The sequence below is a fragment of the Myxine glutinosa genome, chromosome 7, assembly GCF_964187855.1.
Source record: "Myxine glutinosa chromosome 7, kmMyxGlut1.1, whole genome shotgun sequence".
Classification (NCBI taxonomy): Eukaryota; Metazoa; Chordata; class Myxini; order Myxiniformes; family Myxinidae; genus Myxine; species Myxine glutinosa.
This window is the reverse complement of record NC_136267.1, coordinates 122,567,297-122,587,604: the sequence shown is the minus strand read 5'-3', so window position 1 is coordinate 122,587,604 and position 20,308 is coordinate 122,567,297. Positions and strand designations below refer to the sequence as shown.

Here is a 20,308-nt window from a genome sequence, read left to right as displayed (position 1 = left end):
TGCGTGTGTGACAAGGACGAATCGATTCAATTTTGATGACGATCTGGATCCGGATCCGGCTAGTAGAATTTTTAAAAGTGATTCTTCACCATTGGAAGACAGGGCCAAAAACGATGCAAAGCAGGATATCTCAAAAAGTTGTGGATGGATGATTTTGTTTAAATTGTGAATCTGTTTTGTGATTTTCTGGTCTACTCTCGGATAACAAAAACGTCAACCGTTCACCTGGCGGAGGTATGCTCTCTACTGAGTGCCGTTCTAGTTTAATGTTATGATAAATCCAAATACAGTGCTTTTAAACATCACGTGGTGCCTAACAAGTAATCAAAAAACAACATGTTTTAGGGCTACACACTTTTATTTAAAAAAAAGTTTTAAGCCTTTTTTTTTTTAAATTAAATTATTATCGATGAATATGTACCAGTAAAGAGGACCGTGGGCCAAATTTCAGCTCTCTGGGAAGTATGGAACCTAGAAAACGAAGGGCTCAAATATTTGAAACGGGACAAACAAATAAAGTTCAGATAAATTTAAATAAAAGTAATTAAAAATTATTAGCAATCTTTTGAAAAATGTCATTCAAATTCGACCTATTTTGTGAAATACTTGCTTTGTCTATTTTTCTCTACCACAAGTTAATTAATCGACACTTAAATCATGTGCCGATGCAATCGAGAGTAAAAATTGGGCCACGAGGATATAAACTGTACAACTGGGCCTGGAAGGCTTTCAAAATGTTGTTTTAATTATTTTATTTTTTTTGCAGGAATAATGCTCGGAGAACAACCTGTGCATCCATCCATGACTGTGCAGGGCTCTGTGCAGCGGAGTCTGGGCCTTAGGCGTCCCGAGTCGGGGCTGGAGACAGGCAACTGGCGTCCCGAGCCAGAACCGGTGCTGGAGACAGATAACAGGCATCCAGAGCCGGTGCCGGTGCCGGAGACCGACAACAGGCGTCACGAGCCAGCGCCAGAGCCGGTGCCGGAGACCGCCAACAGGCGTCCCGAGCCGGAGCCGGAGACCGACAACAGGCGTCACGAGCCAGCGCCAGAGCCAGTGCCGGAGACCGCCAACAGGCGTCCCGAGCCGGAGCCGGAGACCGACAACAGGCGTCCCGAGCCGCAGCCGGAGACCGACAACAGGCGTCACGTGCCAGAGCCGGTGCCGGAGACCGCCAACAGGCGTCCCGAGCCGCAGCCGGAGACCGACAACAGGCGTCACGAGCCAGCGCCAGAGCCAGTGCCGGAGACCGCCAACAGGCGTCCCGAGCCGGAGCCGGAGACCGACAACAGGCGTCCCGAGCCGCAGCCGGAGACCGACAACAGGCGTCACGTGCCAGAGCCGGTGCCGGAGACCGCCAACAGGCGTCCCGAGCCGGAGCCGGAGACAGTCAACAGGCGTCCGGAGCCGGAGACAGTCAACAGGCGTCCCGAGCCGGAGACAAACAACAGGCGTCCAGAGCCGGAGACAGACAACAGGCGTCCGCAGCCGGAGATAGACAACAGGCATCCCGAGCCAGAGCCGGAGACAGACAACAGGCATCCCGAGCCAGAGCTGGTGCCGGAGACAGACAACGGGCATCCCGAGCCAGAGCTGGAGACAGACAACAGGCGTCCCGAGCCAGAGCTGGTGCCGGAGACAGACAACTGGCATCCCGACCCAGAGCCGGAGACAGACAACAGGCGTCCCGAGCCAGAGCTGGTGCCGGAGACAGACAACTGGCATCCGGAGACAGACAACTGGCGTCCTGAGCCAGAGCCGGTGCCGGAGACGGACAACGGGCATCCCGAACCGGAGTGGGTGCCGGAGACAGACAACAGGCATCCCGAGCCAGAGGCTGGCAACACGATTCATCCATTTGATGAGGCATTGGATGACGATGAAAACTATTATCAACAAGAAGTTGAGGATGAGTTTCTGGGTGAAATCGAAACTTTTCCTGTCCACCATGAAGAAATAGACACACAAAATGTCGTCTTTAATGCAGGTAAGGGAGATATTTCGTTGTTGAAATTGTGATCCTCCCCTCTCTCCCCCCCATATGCAGTTTAACAATTTAAATATGTGTGCCAAAATGATGACACTCAAATGTTTTTGCACCGATTTGATCAGTTTGAAGGTCATCATCATTTTGCGTGCATCTTTGGCCGCTAGTTTGCATCATTGCTGGGAGAGCGACTGTGCTGCTGATGTGGTTCGCCCTGTGTGTTTGTGCAATAATTTGGATATAGGTGTTGGCGAATACTGGCCTGCTTTTCGTCAAAGACACTATGGGATCACACGTTGATAAATCACCTAGCCTGTGAAACACAGGAATGACAGTTTACGGCTGGGTCTAGATTTGAACCCAGACTTGGCAGCTTAGCGCTGAGTTTGCATACCTCGAGGACATCCTGCCCGGCCCACGCTTGGAGGTAATGTTTGTCGTTCCAAACATAAGTACTCATTCTAAAAATGAAACGTATTTAATCAATTATTGTAAACGTGGCATTGAACACAGCAAACAGGAGAAACAGGAAAGAAAAGCTAATCAGCACAATGCATTTTCTAAACCATCACGATCTGACGTCTGCTTATCTATATATTAATATTATGGATGTTCACACGCATTCTGGGAGAAAGCCAAGACGTCAGAAGAAAGAAAGAAGATGGAACAATGCACGGGGGTTTTGAGGCCTGCTTTCAATCAATCCATAGGCTCGGCTTGAGGCCTATTGGTCTGTTCGCGTGTGGTTGCGGGCTGCCAATTACATCATGACACCAGATTGTTCCACTGATTTTGAGACCACATGACTTCAACGAGGTCACTACCTGTAACATGCTTCCCATTATCCTATCATCTACGCAGCTGGGGAATGTTCTTTCCTACATCCTCCATCTTTGAAGTTTCATTTTATTTCGCCAGACTTATATAGTTTAACAGGCCGTTAACAAATTATTATTTAGGGGGATTAGTAGGGATTTGTGAAAGGGATAGTAGGTATAATCTTTTTTTCAGGGTCTAAGGCTCGTAGTAGAGCTGCAAATGCTAATAGTGAAATAGTAGTACGTAATATAATGCTAACGTAATGGCGAAAAATCTGTTGTTGGCTGCAGGGAAGTTTGATAACGTAAAGGCAAAACAAACTGGAATGAAGTTGATGGCGCACCGTCATAAATCTCCACGCTTCCCACCAAAGCAAAGTTGAGAGATGGCAAAATGTTCCACCAGGAATTACCCAATATAAAATTTTGAGTTAAATTCATTATTTTCTGTTTTGAACCCCTGTTGTCCCCGGGGCATGAAACTGGGGTCAAATCCCAAAAATCGTTACGTAGTTCATGCACCCCGCGATGTTGATTGCAGAAACAAAGTTTCATTAAAACATTCCCTTAATTGCATTTTTTGGTATTTGACCCTTTGATCCCCTTCCCCCACCCAAACCCCTCCCCCCCCCCCCCTTCCCCCGACCTCCACTCCCAAGATGGCAGGGCCAAAGGTTATACCGGTCTTGCACCTTTGATCATAACTACCAAGTTTGATGACTTTCTGCGCAATCGTTTAGGAGGATATTAGCGTGACGGATGGACAGACAGACAAAAAGATGACGCCGATTGAAGTCAAAGTCGAAGAAAGCATACAAGACACAGCCATAGTGAGGAACTACATCGAAATACAAGACAAAAAATAAAGTATGTTCGTCGACAAAAGTCTGGCAAAATAGGATGAAAGTTGTAGAAGTACGAAAGATGGAGGAAGTAGGAATTGACATTCCTCGAGCTGCATAGATTATAGGATAATGGGAAGCATGTTACAGGTCGTGAATTCCAAAGTGAGCCAACACAAGGGGAAAAAACCTATTTGCATAGCATTTTGTTCTACACATTGGATCAGCTATAGTGTATGGATGTGCAGAGATGGGAAGCCGAGTCTTGCATCCATGCAGAGATGGCAAACCGAGTGTTACATCCAGACACTCGTACAGGAGGAACCAAGTGAGAAAGGCCAGCAGAATATTTGCCATCAAAATATCTGTAGAACAAACTAAGAGCTCTCCGAACAGGGTTAGTGGCCTGTTTTCCATGTTACCATATTCAGGTGGAACGCCCGAGCTAGTCAGATGATGCGCTAATAGGTCCCGGACACCGAACACCAGAATAGTGCGCCTGGTTACCCTAAGTAGCGATCCTAGTGGAGATCGCCAGACGCAGGTACTCATACTGGGCTCTATTTGCCACAACCCAATCTTTCCTTTAACAGATGGACTAACCAATATAACTCGTGATCAGGACCCTCCAATCATTCAGAGACCAAGTGAATTTTGTAAAGGTGTATTCAACAGCAAAATGACAGAAATACAAAGATAAACAATAAAAGTGCAGCAAGCCCTCACTTAACGTCGTCCCAGTGATGTCGTTGTGTTATTACGTCGCTGATTTATTGGAGAACAAACATACTCGATCTCACTCTATAAACTCCCACCCCATATTTTTGAGCAGATTCAGGGTGATGGAAGGTGTACAAATACTTTAACAACTACCCAGACTATATGTGCACATGGGACAAATAAGTGAGTAGAAATTATGGTGGGTACGCCATGAGATCAACAGAATAATTGGAGTGATGCATAAAGGATAAAACATTATTTTCAGTCCACCGTTCTCTTCACTTTTTTCTCTTTCACTCAATTGTTGTGTCATGTTCATTTCCTAATCATTATGTTCAGGAGGAACCGTGGATGAAGAGATCCACAGAAAGTTTGGAGTGCACCAGAGACATGCAGAAATGGAAATTGATGAAGAAGCTCATTTCTTCAGTGGTCTCTTGTTGTTTGGTGCTGTGGTTGTGGTTCTCTACGGCATGTGGTCTCTTCGACGCAAGGTATGCGGTTGATATAAATGTTTGCATAGGTGATCATATTGTAACGAATTTGAGAAGTGTAACAGTTTTGGAGAAGTGTAACAATTTTGGAGAAAGTGTAACGAATGTGAAAAGTATGGTTTTGTTGTGTGTAACACCCTCGTAATGCAAATAATGGTCGCAGCCGTCCTCCTAGTTAATTCCATGAAACTTACACCCAGGCCACGATATATCTTTTTAAATAGTTTATTTCCTTATTCCATGTAGGCTAAATATGTGTTTCCCACTAGATTGACTCTGCATTGTATCAAACGAAATAAGCGTAGGCCCCTTTCAATTTCCCCAATCATCTCCGCTCCCCCAAAGTTCCTTTCAAAAGCGGTGCGAGTGGTGTTCAATCCCGCAAGCCGCCATTGCCCATGTGCTCATCTCGGAGAAGAGGGGGGTAGGAGCCGCCAACTCACAGGTGTGGCACGTCGTCATGCTCAAAGGAGGAATCGGACAGCCCTAACAGCCAACCAGCACCGCGGTTAGCGACCCGGTAGGCGTGCCCTCGCAGCCGGCGGCTTGATTCCGCCCCGAGTAATAAAAGCGACTGGAAGGGACTGCTTCAGGAGATGACATGAGAGATGACACGGGAGATGACACGGGAGATGACACAGGAGATGACATGAGAGAGGACATGAGAGATGAGCTGTGAGCTGTGAGCTGTGAGCTGTGAGATGAGAGACGCTCCAAACCAAAAAGGAGAGATACTTGGAGAGGAAACAAGCGTTGGAGAGACGCGCTGAGAGGAGGGAGACGGCTCCACCAGAAGGAGAGGAGCAGGTGTGACCGAGCCAGCGCGTGACGTCTACAGCATCGGCAGCATCGACGCGACCGAGGGTTTTCCCGCCAAAAACGCGAAGAATTGGGAGCTGCTACCTCCAGCCCTGCCGGTTGCAGGGACCTGACCCTGCCTCCCTCTTCAGCAACCCACCTCCGCCATCCCTGCCTGCAATTTCCCCCGTGTAAGTGTGAACGTCGTCTGTCTTGAATGTTGTCCTGGGGTTAAGTAAATTGAATAGTATAAGTTAACGATTCACTGTGTGACTGCTTCTTCCATCCATTGCTTGTAAATAATTTTGGTCGCTCCTTCTTTTTGCTTGTGTGTGTATAATAAATCTGTTCTTCCTCCGTACTCTGTCTTCTTCTCTTTTCCTTCTCTTTCGGTCGCTTTAGAGGTTTCCCGATTGAATATCTGTGGTGCGATCTGGTCAACGTTGGGGGAGTCGGGCCAATTGGGGATCCTGTAACGGTCGCGGTTGGACCATCCGCTCGGCCCATCATAACATCTAAACCGCGATCCGTAACAATTGGTGTCTGGGAGTGGGATTCGAGGCCCGAACCAAATTTTTAAAACGTGTAGAAAAAAAAAAATTTTGGTCAAAATTACGAGCTGCCGAAATTTTGTGTTATAAAACCCGAATTTTGGAGATCGCGCCATGGACAATCAAGACGATCGGATGTCGGTAGGGGAGATAGACGGGTTAGGGGTAACCCAGGACTTAGGGGAAGAAAGGGAGGAGGAGAGCAATGAGGAGGCGGTTGAGGGGGTATCAGACGCACAAAATGGCGTCCTCGCGCACGAGGCTTCAGGCGCGCAAAATGGCGTCCTCGCGCACGTGGGTGTAGCGGCACCAAATTTTGCCGCGCCCGCGACCGTAGCAGCGCCGCCGTTGGATTCGGACCTTTTGTTGCTACAAATCGGGGCCCTTATGGACAAAATGAGGGACGAAGCAAGGGCTGATAGTGAGCGATTGGAAGCCAGAGTGGGTGAGCAAATTGAAGCAACAATAAACGGAATGAGGGCCGATAGGAAGGAAAGGGAGCAGAGGGACAGAGACCGCAAGTTGGGCGAAAGGGTCCCAGGGGTGCACGAGGAGGTAACGCGGGTCGAGAAGCGCCGGTTGAGCGAAGCGGAGGAAAGCACGGGTACAATGACGGGGGTAGAAATCGCGACACGGGGTTTGGAAAAGCCGGCGACCGATGAGGTAGAGGGTGTTTTATTAAAGCCAGCGGTCGTCGAGGTGAGTAAAGAAAAAGCGGAAGTGGGCATTGAAATTGAAGAGATGACGGAGGTAGCCCGGGAATTGCAGGGAGAAATGGAAAATGTACAAAGTCCCTGCTCAAATCATGATGATGTACTCGCTAATCCAAATGGAAGTTTGCAGGTTTTGGTGCAGGGAGGAAGAAGAACCCCGAAGGTGAGACGTGCTGTGTATTGTGCGGGGAGATTTTGTAAGAGGATGTTTGGCGACAAAAGAATTTTCGCGCGCTTGGGATCGAGGAGGCATCCGGGCGTTGGTGAAGGGTCCCGTGTGAGTGGAAATGGCACGCGTGGGAGGAAAAAGTGTGCGCCGGCGAGTGGGTGTGTTATAAAGTGTGGGAGTGAAACCGAGTGCGAGCGAGAATGCACGTCGGGGTGTACGGAGTGTGACACGAGGAGTGAGTTGGTGGTGGAGCGGGTGCGAGAATGCACGCTTGGAATGGTCGAGGGTGTGCGAGGAAGCACACCTGAGTTAGTGGTAGCGCGGGTGTGGGAGAGCCCATGTGAGCGCGTTAGTGGGTGGATGCAAGAGTGCACGCCCATGGTGAGTGTTACGGAGGACGTAACGGAGGAGAGGTGTGGACCAAAGTGTGCGCAAGAGTGTGCGCGAGAGGTGTGGTGTGTAACAGGGAGAGCGTTGGTGGAATGTACGGACGGCGTTGGAACGCCGGGTTTGGTGAGGGTGAAAGGGGTAGCGTATGCGTGTGAGCATGCAGGTGAAGCATCGACGGTAACCGGGTTAGCGGTTAGGGCGACGGATAGCCGATGCAAGCACTCGGGGCGCGGGGTGCTTTGTTGGGTGCGAGGCCCGGCGCGGGTCGATGCTGCGTCGCTTCTCTTCGAAGCGTCGTTGCCGATTCGGGCTTGGCCCCGCCCCGCACGGTCGAGTCCGGGCTTTGTCGGGCGAGGCGACCGGTCCGGTTCAAGGGCGAGTGGGAGGAAGCGGAACGGTGCCCCCTCGTGGGGACGGGGTTCCGACCGGGGGAGATTGAGCCATCGGGCCCGGGACCGCAAGGTGCCGCGCCGAGATGGTGCGTGGAATCTCGGCCCAACCAAACCACCTCCCTTGAACCGAAAGCCGGACGGATTCAACCTGCAGGCAACCAAACCACCCGAATTCATTGCTCGGCTTTACGAAGCCGAGTTTAATGATGTCATGGCGCACCGAGAGGCACTAGTGAGAAGACTGATGATGATAATAGTGATAGTGGTTTTGATCCAAAATTTAGAAAAGTGAATAGAATTGGCAGTAAATGACAAATTTTTGATTTGTTGGATTTGGACGAGCGAAATTGATAGTAGGACCTCCCCGATGTGGTGGGATGGCAAATCCACCATCCCTCACAGAAAGGGGGGCAAAGGAGCACTAGGTTTATGGGGTTGATGGCAGTGAAAACTAGCCCGGGTGGGTTAGGATATTGTGTGTAGGGCCCTAGAAGATGACATTAGGTAACGTTAAGATTAGTTAGTGACAAGGATACCTGTAGTGGGGACGCAGGTAGTTTAGTGTGGATGATAATGACGTGGGAGCGCAATAGTTTAAAGGGACGACTGGGAAGCGCAAGTTTCAGAGGGGAGTAGTTAGAAGAGATGATGCCGTGTGTTTGAGAATTGAACAGGTGTGATTGCACAGGTGTGCAACTGAACAGGTGTATGGAGCAGTGTATGAGTGAGTGATGGTGATGTGTATTGTGATGACCAAATGGTCCAGGAAGAAAGGAGGGTGCAGGTGGCACCAGGTGTGAGGGCACAGGTGTGCAACAGCAGGTATGGAGAATGGTAGTGTGGAATAAATGGAGTATTGGAATGGATGGTCGTGGAGTGAGTATGGTGGAAATTGTGGAGTGGAGTGGATGGTGCGAAGGTGTGAATGGGGGAAGAGTGGACCCCCATCACGGATACCCGGGGCGGGTAGAGTAAGTGTTAGGTAGAGGGTATAGGTAAATTGTGGTTGGATATTGGCATCTGTGGTGCGGGTGAAAGAATGGTCTTTGGATGGGTGCATTAGTGTTGTGGAAATGGCTGGGCGTGTAGCCTGTTAGTGTGTGTAGTTGGTTGGGCGCTCCACCACTGTGAGGATGTCGGCCAGGTGAGGCCGCAGGTGGGCTCTGGGAGCCGGTAGTTGTTGTGGATGGGGCCCGAGGATCCGGAGGACGGACCCGGGTAGCCCAGTGCCAGAGGGCACCAAGGGGTGACAGAGCCAGGAGGGGCTTTCCCCAGTTAGATAGGTTAGGGTGAGGAGCAGGTAAGCTCGGGTGGCAACTAAAGTGGTGGAGGTGTGCAGGTGGGTAGACCTGCTGGGAGAGCTACACGTCGCAGCCCAGAAATTGTGCGAGGGCACCGGGAGATGAATCGGGGGAGTGAGACCCCAAATTGAGAAGCACCACAGTTTGGTCAATGGGAATTGGTTTTTAGAACCCATAGTGTAAGTTGGCCAATGGATTGGCAGGGAGAGACCCCGGGTAGTGTAAAGTGTGTTAAAGTCATTTAGAGGATAGTTAGGATTGGAGTCTCCTCGCACCATCTGCATCCACTCACCTGAGATGAGGTAACTCCACACCATGCCATGTTTTATTATTTTTCATTAATGCAAATGTTTTGGATTGTGAGACGCATCATGACGTGGGTGTGACATTGTGCGTAATTCCATCTCTCCCTCCTTATGAGGATTGATGATGAAATGGTGATGGCAAATTTTGAAGTAGAGGGATTGGAGACGAATTTGGTGTAGAAGGGAAAGATGGGGAAGACAAGACGTAGTGACGAATTTGTAAAGGTGTAAATTCTTGTAAATATGGGGTAAGGGCAAGGGTAGTGTAGGTGACAGGGGGGGGGTGACGTACGGTAGGGACGAGTTTTTCTCACTTCGCTCTCCGTACGCACTTCACCCTGCATTGCCTTTATTGACGTGTACCCTTGTGACCTTACCCCTCGCTCATTTGTCTTCCCCCCTTTGTCTCCCACTTGAGGACCTGTGCGCCATTGGGCGCCGAGGGGAGCGTGCGTGAGGTGGCCATTGTGCGCACGAGATTCCCAGAACCAGCATGCATTGCGTTGATGTACCACTTTATGGACCGCTGTTCTGCGGCCAAGTACCACTTGATGGACCCCAGGTTCTGGGGCAGGGCACCTCTGTTGGAGACCGGCCATAGTGGCCAGGGAATCTTGCTTGCGGACCTCGGTAAGGTGGCACCTATGCCAAACAGGTGGACCACCCTTAGTTGGCCCCTGAGGCCCTAAATAAAAATGAACACAAGTTGTGCTTTTTATTATTTCCAAGTAGGCCGCATGAAGCCAGAAGACGTCGGGAAGAACATCGGCCCAGCAGAGAAAGAGAAGACCACCACCAGTTGTTTTGTTGTGTTTATTATAAACCGTGGTGACTGTGCACCGAGTGGTGCTTTGTGGTGCTTCTGGGTGCTTTGGTGGTATTGGTACTGGTGCATCGATGCAATGCGTGCTGTCTCCTCCCTCCCAACAGGAATTTCTTTTTCTTGTTCCCTAAAAAGAAAAAAAAAACACAGGTCCTGGGTTGCGTTGTAAATAAGAAATAACGTCATTGTAAATAATGCTCCCCACCGTAAATGTATAGTTTGAGAACAATTCCGTAATTCGGTTAGCTGTGGGCTTGAGTCTGTTAGACAGGGTGCAATGCAATAGGGGGACATACTTATTTGTGTTTCAAAATTGTCACACTCAGGGTCAGGTTAATTGTAGAGGGAATTACACCTACGTGTCACACTAAGTTAAAGTTTTGTAGGCCCGAGGACGGGCCTGAAGAAAGGAGGGTGCAGTGTAACGAATTTGAGAAGTGTAACAGTTTTGGAGAAGTGTAACAATTTTGGAGAAAGTGTAACGAATGTGAAAAGTATGGTTTTGTTGTGTGTAACACCCTCGTAATGTAAATAATGGTCGCAGCCGTCCTCCTAGTTAATTCCATGAAACTTACACACAGGCCACGATATATCTTTTTAAATAGTTTATTTCCTTATTCCATGTAGGCTAAATATGTGTTTCCCACTAGATTGACTCTGCATTGTATCAAACTAAATAAGCGTAGGCCCCTTTCAATTTCCCCAATCATCTCCGCTCCCCCAAAGTTCCTTTCAAAAGCGGTGCGAGTGGTGTTCAATCCCGCAAGCCGCCATTGCCCATGTGCTCATCTCAGAGAAGAGGGGGGTAGGAGCCGCCAACTCACAGGTGTGGCACGTCGTCATGCTCAAAGGAGGAATCGGACAGCCCTAACAGCCAACCAGCACCGCGGTTAGCGACCCGGTAGGCGTGCCCTCGCAGCCGGCGGCTTGATTCCGCCCCGAGTAATAAAAGCGACTGGAAGGGACTGCTTCAGGAGATGACATGAGAGATGACACGGGAGATGACACGGGAGATGACACAGGAGATGACATGAGAGAGGACATGAGAGATGAGCTGTGAGCTGTGAGCTGTGAGCTGTGAGATGAGAGACGCTCCAAACCAAAAAGGAGAGATACTTGGAGAGGAAACAAGCATTGGAGAGACGCGCTGAGAGGAGGGAGACGGCTCCACCAGAAGGAGAGGAGCAGGTGTGACCGAGCCAGCGCGTGACGTCTACAGCATCGGCAGCGTCGACGCGACCGAGGGTTTTCCCGCCAAAAACGCGAAGAATTGGGAGCTGCTACCTCCAGCCCTGCCGGTTGCAGGGACCTGACCCTGCCTTCCTCTCCAGCAACCCACCTCCGCCATCCCTGCCTGCAATTTCCCCCGTGTAAGTGTGAACGTCGTCTGTCTTGAATGTTGTCCTGGGGTTAAGTAAATTGAATAGTATAAGTTAACGATTCACTGTGTGACTGCTTCTTCCATCCATTGCTTGTAAATAATTTTGGTCGCTCCTTCTTTTTGCTTGTGTGTGTATAATAAATCTGTTCTTCCTCCGTACTCTGTCTTCTTCTCTTTTCCTTCTCTTTCGGTCGCTTTAGAGGTTTCCCGATTGAATATCTGTGGTGCGATCTGGTCAACGTTGGGGGAGTCGGGCCAATTGGGGATCCTGTAACGGTCGCGGTTGGACCATCCGCTCGGCCCATCATAACATCTAAACCGCGATCCGTAACAATTGGTGTCTGGGAGTGGGATTCGAGGCCCGAACCAAATTTTTAAAACGTGTAGAAAAAAAAAATTTTTGGTCAAAATTACGAGCTGCCGAAATTTTGTGTTATAAAACCCGAATTTTGGAGATCGCGCCATGGACAATCAAGGCGATCGGATGTCGGTAGGGGAGATAGACGGGTTAGGGGTAACCCAGGACTTAGGGGAAGAAAGGGAGGAGGAGAGCAATGAGGAGGCGGTTGAGGGGGTATCAGACGCACAAAATGGCGTCCTCGCGCACGAGGCTTCAGGTGCGCAAAATGGCGTCCTCGCGCACGTGGGTGTAGCGGCACCAAATTTTGCCGCGCCCGCGACCGTAGCAGCGCCGCTGTTGGATTCGGACCTTTTGTTGCTACAAATCAGGGCCCTTATGGACAAAATGAGGGACGAAGCAAGGGCTGATAGTGAGCGATTGGAAGCCAGAGTGGGTGAGCAAATTGAAGCAACAATAAACGGAATGAGGGCCGATAGGAAGGAAAGGGAGCAGAGGGACAGAGACCGCAAGTTGGGCGAAAGGGTCCCAGGGGTGCACGAGGAGGTAACGCGGGTCGAGAAGCGCCGGTTGAGCGAAGCGGAGGAAAGCACGGGTACAATGACGGGGGTAGAAATCGCGACACGGGGTTTGGAAAAGCCGGCGACCGATGAGGTAGAGGGTGTTTTATTAAAGCCAGCGGTCGTCGAGGTGAGTAAAGAAAAAGCGGAAGTGGGCATTGAAATTGAAGAGATGACGGAGGTAGCCCGGGAATTGCAGGGAGAAATGGAAAATGTACAAAGTCCCTGCTCAAATCATGATGATGTACTCGCTAATCCAAATGGAAGTTTGCAGGTTTTGGTGCAGGGAGGAAGAAGAACCCCGAAGGTGAGACGTGCTGTGTATTGTGCGGGGAGATTTTGTAAGAGGATGTTTGGCGACAAAAGAATTTTCGCGCGCTTGGGATCGAGGAGGCATCCGGGCGTTGGTGAAGGGTCCCGTGTGAGTGGAAATGGCACGCGTGGGAGGAAAAAGTGTGTGTCGGCGAGTGGGTGTGTTATAAAGTGTGGGAGTGAAACCGAGTGCGAGCGAGAATGCACGTCGGGGTGTACGGAGTGTGACACGAGGAGTGAGTTGGTGGTGGAGCGGGTGCGAGAATGCACGCTTGGAATGGTCGAGGGTGTGCGAGGAAGCACACCTGAGTTAGTGGTAGCGCGGGTGTGGGAGAGCCCATGTGAGCGCGTTAGTGGGTGGATGCAAGAGTGCACGCCCATGGTGAGTGTTACGGAGGACGTAACGGAGGAGAGGTGTGGACCAAAGTGTGCGCAAGAGTGTGCGCGAGAGGTGTGGTGTGTAACAGGGAGAGCGTTGGTGGAATGTACGGACGGCGTTGGAACGCCGGGTTTGGTGAGGGTGAAAGGGGTAGCGTATGCGTGTGAGCATGCAGGTGAAGCATCGACGGTAACCGGGTTAGCGGTTAGGGCGACGGATAGCCGATGCAAGCACTCGGGGCGCGGGGTGCTTTGTTGGGTGCGAGGCCCGGCGCGGGTCGATGCTGCGTCGCTTCTCTTTGAAGCGTCGTTGCCGATTCGGGCTTGGCCCCGCCCCGCACGGTCGAGTCCGGGCTTTGTCGGGCGAGGCGACCGGTCCGGTTCAAGGGCGAGTGGGAGGAAGCGGAACGGTGCCCCCTCGTGGGGACGGGGTTCCGACCGGGGGAGATTGAGCCATCGGGCCCGGGACCGCAAGGTGCCGTGCCGAGATGGTGCGTGGAATCTCGGCCCAACCAAACCACCTCCCTTGAACCGAAAGCCGGACGGATTCAACCTGCAGGCAACCAAACCACCCGAATTCATTGCTCGGCTTTACGAAGCCGAGTTTAATGATGTCATGGCGCACCGAGAGGCACTAGTGAGAAGACTGATGATGATAATAGTGATAGTGGTTTTGATCCGAAATTTAGAAAAGTGAATAGAATTGGCAGTAAATGACAAATTTTTGATTTGTTGGATTTGGACGAGCGAAATTGATAGTAGGACCTCCCCGATGTGGTGGGATGGCAAATCCACCATCCCTCACAGAAAGGGGGGCAAAGGAGCACTAGGTTTATGGGGTTGATGGCAGTGAAAACTAGCCCGGGTGGGTTAGGATATTGTGTGTAGGGCCCTAGAAGATGACATTAGGTAACGTTAAGATTAGTTGGTGACAAGGATACCTGTAGTGGGGACGCAGGTAGTTTAGTGTGGATGATAATGACGTGGGAGCGCAATAGTTTAAAGGGACGACTGGGAAGCGCAAGTTTCAGAGGGGAGTAGTTAGAAGAGATGATGCCGTGTGTTTGAGAATTGAACAGGTGTGATTGCACAGGTGTGCAACTGAACAGGTGTATGGAGCAGTGTATGAGTGAGTGATGGTGATGTGTATTGTGATGACCAAATGGTCCAGGAAGAAAGGAGGGTGCAGGTGGCACCAGGTGTGAGGGCACAGGTGTGCAACAGCAGGTATGGAGAATGGTAGTGTGGAATAAATGGAGTATTGGAATGGATGGTCGTGGAGTGAGTATGGTGGAAATTGTGGAGTGGAGTGGATGGTGCGAAGGTGTGAATGGGGGAAGAGTGGACCCCCATCACGGATACCCGGGGCGGGTAGAGTAAGTGTTAGGTAGAGGGTATAGGTAAATTGTGGTTGGATATTGGCATCTGTGGTGCGGGTGAAAGAATGGTCTTTGGATGGGTGCATTAGTGTTGTGGAAATGGCTGGGCGTGTAGCCTGTTAGTGTGTGTAGTTGGTTGGGCGCTCCACCACTGTGAGGATGTCGGCCAGGTGAGGCCGCAGGTGGGCTCTGGGAGCCGGTAGTTGTTGTGGATGGGGCCCGAGGATCCGGAGGACGGACCCGGGTAGCCCAGTGCCAGAGGGCACCAAGGGGTGACAGAGCCAGGAGGGGCTTTCCCCAGTTAGATAGGTTAGGGTGAGGAGCAGGTAAGCTCGGGTGGCAACTAAAGTGGTGGAGGTGTGCAGGTGGGTAGACCTGCTGGGAGAGCTACACGTCGCAGCCCAGAAATTGTGCGAGGGCACCGGGAGATGAATCGGGGGAGTGAGACCCCAAATTGAGAAGCACCACAGTTTGGTCAATGGGAATTGGTTTTTAGAACCCATAGTGTAAGTTGGCCAATGGATTGGCAGGGAGAGACCCCGGGTAGTGTAAAGTGTGTTAAAGTCATTTAGAGGATAGTTAGGATTGGAGTCTCCTCGCACCATCTGCATCCACTCACCTGAGATGAGGTAACTCCACACCATGCCATGTTTTATTATTTTTCATTAATGCAAATGTTTTGGATTGTGAGACGCATCATGACGTGGGTGTGACATTGTGCGTAATTCCATCTCTCCCTCCTTATGAGGATTGATGATGAATTGGTGATGGCAAATTTTGAAGTAGAGGGATTGGAGACGAATTTGGTGTAGAAGGGAAAGATGGGGAAGACAAGACGTAGTGACGAATTTGTAAAGGTGTAAATTCTTGTAAATATGGGGTAAGGGCAAAGGTAGTGTAGGTGACAGGGGGGGGGGGGGTGACGTACGGTAGGGACGAGTTTTTCTCACTTCGCTCTCCGTACGCACTTCACCCTGCATTGCCTTTATTGACGTGTACCCTTGTGACCTTACCCCTCGCTCATTTGTCTTCCCCCCTTTTGTCTCCCACTTGAGGACCTGTGCGCCATTGGGTGCCGAGGGGAGCGTGCGTGAGGTGGCCATTGTGCGCACGAGATTCCCAGAACCAGCATGCATTGCGTTGATGTACCACTTTATGGACCGCTGTTCTGCGGCCAAGTACCACTTGAAGGACCCCAGGTTCTGGGGCAGGGCACCTCTGTTGGAGACCGGCCATAGTGGCCAGGGAATCTTGCTTGCGGACCTCGGTAAGGTGGCACCTATGCCAAACAGGTGGACCACCCTTAGTTGGCCCCTGAGGCCCTAAATAAAAATGAACACAAGTTGTGCTTTTTATTATTTCCAAATAGGCCGCATGAAGCCAGAAGACGTCGGGAAGAACATCGGCCCAGCAGAGAAAGAGAAGACCACCACCAGTTGTTTTGTTGTGTTTATTATAAACCGTGGTGACTGTGCACCGAGTGGTGCTTTTGGTGCTTTGTGGTGCCTTTGGTGCTTTGTGGTGCTTTTGGGTGCTTTGGTGGTATTGGTACTGGTGCATCGATGCAATGCGTGCTGTCTCCTCCCTCCCAACAGGAATTTCTTTTTCTTGTTCCCTAAAAAGAAAAAAAAAACACAGGTCCTGGGTTGCGTTGTAAATAAGAAATAACGTCATTGTAAATAATGCTCCTCACCGTAAATGTATAGTTTGAGAACAATTCCGTAATTCGGTTAGCTGTGGGCTTGAGTCTGTTAGACAGGGTGCAATGCAATAGGGGGACATACTTATTTGTGTTTCAAAATTGTCACACTCAGGGTCAGGTTAATTGTAGAGGGAATTACACCTACGTGTCACACTAAGTTAAAGTTTTGTAGGCCCGAGGACGGGCCTGAAGAAAGGAGGGTGCAGTGTAACGAATTTGAGAAGTGTAACAGTTTTGGAGAAGTGTAACAATTTTGGAGAAAGTGTAACGAATGTGAAAAGTATGGTTTTGTTGTGTGTAACACCCTCGTAATGTAAATAATGGTCGCAGCCGTCCTCCTAGTTAATTCCATGAAACTTACACACAGGCCACGATATATCTTTTTAAATTGTTTATTTCCTTATTCCATGTAGGCTAAATATGTGTTTCCCACTAGATTGACTCTGCATTGTATCAAACTAAATAAGCGTAGGCCCCTTTCAATTTCCCCAATCATCTCCGCTCCCCCAAAGTTCCTTTCAAAAGCGGTGCGAGTGGTGTTCAATCCCGCAAGCCGCCATTGCCCATGTGCTCATCTCGGAGAAGAGGGGGGTAGGAGCCGCCAACTCACAGGCGTGGCACGTCGTCATGCTCAAAGGAGGAATCGGACAGCCCTAACAGCCAACCAGCACCGCGGTTAGCGACCCGGTAGGCGAGCCCTCGCAGCCGGCGGCTTGATTCCGCCCCGAGTAATAAAAGCGACTGGAAGGGACTGCTTCAGGAGATGACATGAGAGATGACACGGGAGATGACACAGGAGATGACATGAGAGAGGACATGAGAGATGAGCTGTGAGCTGTGAGATGAGAGACGCTCCAAACCAAAAAGGAGAGATACTTGGAGAGGAAACAAGCGTTGGAGAGACGCGCTGAGAGGAGGGAGACGGCTCCACCAGAAGGAGAGGAGCAGGTGTGACCGAGCCAGCGCGTGACGTCTACAGCATCGGCAGCGTCGACGCGACCGAGGGTTTTCCCGCCAAAAACGCGAAGAATTGGGAGCTGCTACCTCCAGCCCTGCCGGTTGCAGGGACCTGACCCTGCCTCCCTCTCCAGCAACCCACCTCCGCCATCCCTGCCTGCAATTTCCCCTGTGTAAGTGTGAACGTCGTCTGTCTTGAATGTTGTCCTGGGGTTAAGTAAATTGAATAGTATAAGTTAACGATTCACTGTGTGACTGCTTCTTCCATCCATTGCTTGTAAATAATTTTGGTCGCTCCTTCTTTTTGCTTGTGTGTGTATAATAAATCTGTTCTTCCTCCGTACTCTGTCTTCTTCTCTTTTCCTTCTCTTTCGGTCGCTTTAGAGGTTTCCCGATTGAATATCTGTGGTGCGATCTGGTCAACGTTGGGGGAGTCGGGCCAATTGGGGATCCTGTAACGGTCGCGGCTGGACCATCCGCTCGGCCCATCATAACATCTAAACCGCGATCCGTAACAATATGTAGGATGATCTTTCTTTATGGGGAACATTTCGGAATTCAAGTGGATGCATGAAAGACCTTAAGTGATTCTCTCTCATCAGATTGTTCCACTGGTGCTCGAACGCAGGCGAAAGAAAACGCCAAAGTATCAGCGCCTCACTTTGGTAATAAAACGTGCACCTTTTAGCTTTAATGTTTATCTTTGGTATTTGGCTTTTCATGACAAAAAAATACTTTTTGTGCTCAGTTCTGTGGCAAATGACAAATGTAGTGTTTTCTTATTTGTATGTTTTTTCATTCATATTTCACACGTACAGGATTGACTACATTAATCGCATACAGGCCAAAAACTTGATTTGTCATCATTTTATTGTTGCATGAATTTCAAGCACAAAATTAGACAAAGAACAAATAGTGTGTCTGTTGTAATCCATGCTTCTCACAACTATGTTTGATGATTTTTGCTGAATGAAATCAATTGTTAATATCTTCACTCCTCTTCAGTCATCCTTTATTCCACTCCTGTATCGACTGTTTGTCTTCTTTTCCCTCCATACATATTTACCTATCTGGATATTCACGTTCCCAAACTAAAAATAGCCATTTTAATGCAAAATGCCTAGTTGTTATGATCTAGCCCGTAGCGCAAAGCAGTCAAGAACAGTGTTTGTCTGTCCACATGTATGTATGTCCCTCACAAATGTACACCAATCAGAGCCTAGGATCTGGTCACATGACAGGGGTGTTGTGATGTGATTACGTCTGTGATGTCATTACGGGATACACGGCTGACTCCACACACCGCCATTTTGATTTGTATGCCGTTCAGGCTGAACATTTCAGTCAGGTCAGTCTTTTGGGACTGCCATTGGTAACATCTAACCCAGTGCTATACCTGCCGTGACACCGCGAGTGTCGGCGACTAAACCGACACCCCTCACTGGCTTTGCTAGTGGGGAAGGTGACTGTGACACCCTGCCAGGACCAAAAACAACACCTGGCAAAGGGCAGATGAGCTCAAGTAGAGAGTCAATGTCCATCCACTCTCTCCTCCTGCCTTGACCAGCTCGCGCCTATAAAAACCAAAACAGTTTCTTTCACCCATTCTGCTCCCTGGTTTACCCCTGAACTCCGCCTGATGAAAACTCGTGCTCGCCAACTTGAAAGACTCCGCAATAAAACAGGTCTCACAGTTCACTCCCAGGCCTACAAGGACCACCTACAACACTATAAAGATGCCCTCTCCCACGCCCGCTCCGCCTACTACACTCAAATTATCCACTCTGGCTCCGGAAACCCAAAAGCACTCTTCTCTACAATAAACAAACTCCTCAGCCCCCTGAACACCACCACCCAGTCATTCACAGTAGACAACTGCATCTCCTTCCTTTCATTCTTCCAACGCAAAATTGAAAACATCTACAACAGCTTGACCACCGCCCCACCCGCTCCCCCTCAATCCACCTGCCCCCCCTTATCCTGCCATCCCCTGTCTCAATTCTCCCCAGTCTCAATTCTCCCCAGTCTCAATTCTCCCCAGTCTCCCCTACTGACCTCTCTGAACTCCTCATAGGAATGAAAACTGCCACCTGCACTCTTGACCCCATCCCCTCCAGCTTTGTCAAGGCCTCCCTTCCTGCTCTCTCTCCACTTATCATTACAACAATAAACTTCTCCCTGTCTACAGGCATCGTCCCACCGTCCCTCAAAATTGCTGCTGTTACCCCCATTCTGAAAAAACCTGGACGAAACCCTGACACCCTAAATAACTTCAGACCCATCTCCAACCTACCCTTTCTGTCAAAAGTTTTGGAACGCGCTGTAGCCACTCAACTCAAACATCACCTCTCTGCCAATAACCTGTATGAAACATTCCAATCCGGATTCCGCTCCAACCACAGTACTGAAACTGCTCTCCTCAAAATCACCAACGACCTTCTCCTCCTCTGATGCTGGCAACCTCAACATTCTCATCCTCCTCGACCTCAGCGCCACCTTTGACACCATCGATCACACCATCCTCCTCACCCGACTTGAAACCACCTTTAACATTACCGGCACTGCCCTCTCTTGGATTAAATCATACCTCTCTGACAGACGCCAGTTCATCTCCATCAATAACTGCAAATCCCCCACTGCTCCCCTCCCCCAAGGTGTCCCCCAAGGTTCAGTTCTTGGCCCCCTCCTCTTCATCCTTTACCTGTCCCCCCTCGGTCACTTAATCCGCCGTCATGGTCTCCAATTCCACTGCTTCGCCGATGACATCCAGCTTTTCATCTCCACCAAGTCCATCTCCACCGCTACCCACTCTATCCTGACAAACTGCATCACTGAAATAAAATCCTGGCTTCAAATCAACTTCCTCAAACTTAACTATGATAAATCTGAAATAATCATCATTGGCCCAAAAACGCTCATAAAATCCACCCATAACTTTGCCCTCAACATCGACGGTATCCCAGTATCCACCTCCCCTC

The 20,308-nt window shown here is 49.9% G+C and overlaps 1 protein-coding gene across 2 annotated transcripts in view; it reads left to right on the top strand.

Moving 5' to 3' along the window:
* The window catches only part of LOC137431488 (uncharacterized), a 40,677-nt gene that overhangs the window by 15,219 nt on the left and 5,150 nt on the right, over positions 1–20,308 (top strand). The window contains exons 3-6 of one of the 2 annotated variants that reach the window (XM_078782240.1): positions 767–1,610; positions 1,683–1,987; positions 4,707–4,861; positions 17,933–17,995. In XM_078782240.1, coding sequence (XP_078638366.1) covers positions 767–1,610; positions 1,683–1,987; positions 4,707–4,861; positions 17,933–17,995 — 1,367 coding nt within the window. Of the gene's footprint in view, positions 1–766; positions 1,988–4,706; positions 4,862–17,932; positions 17,996–20,308 lie in introns of both variants that reach the window. The other variant, XM_078782239.1, reaches the window with a different exon arrangement.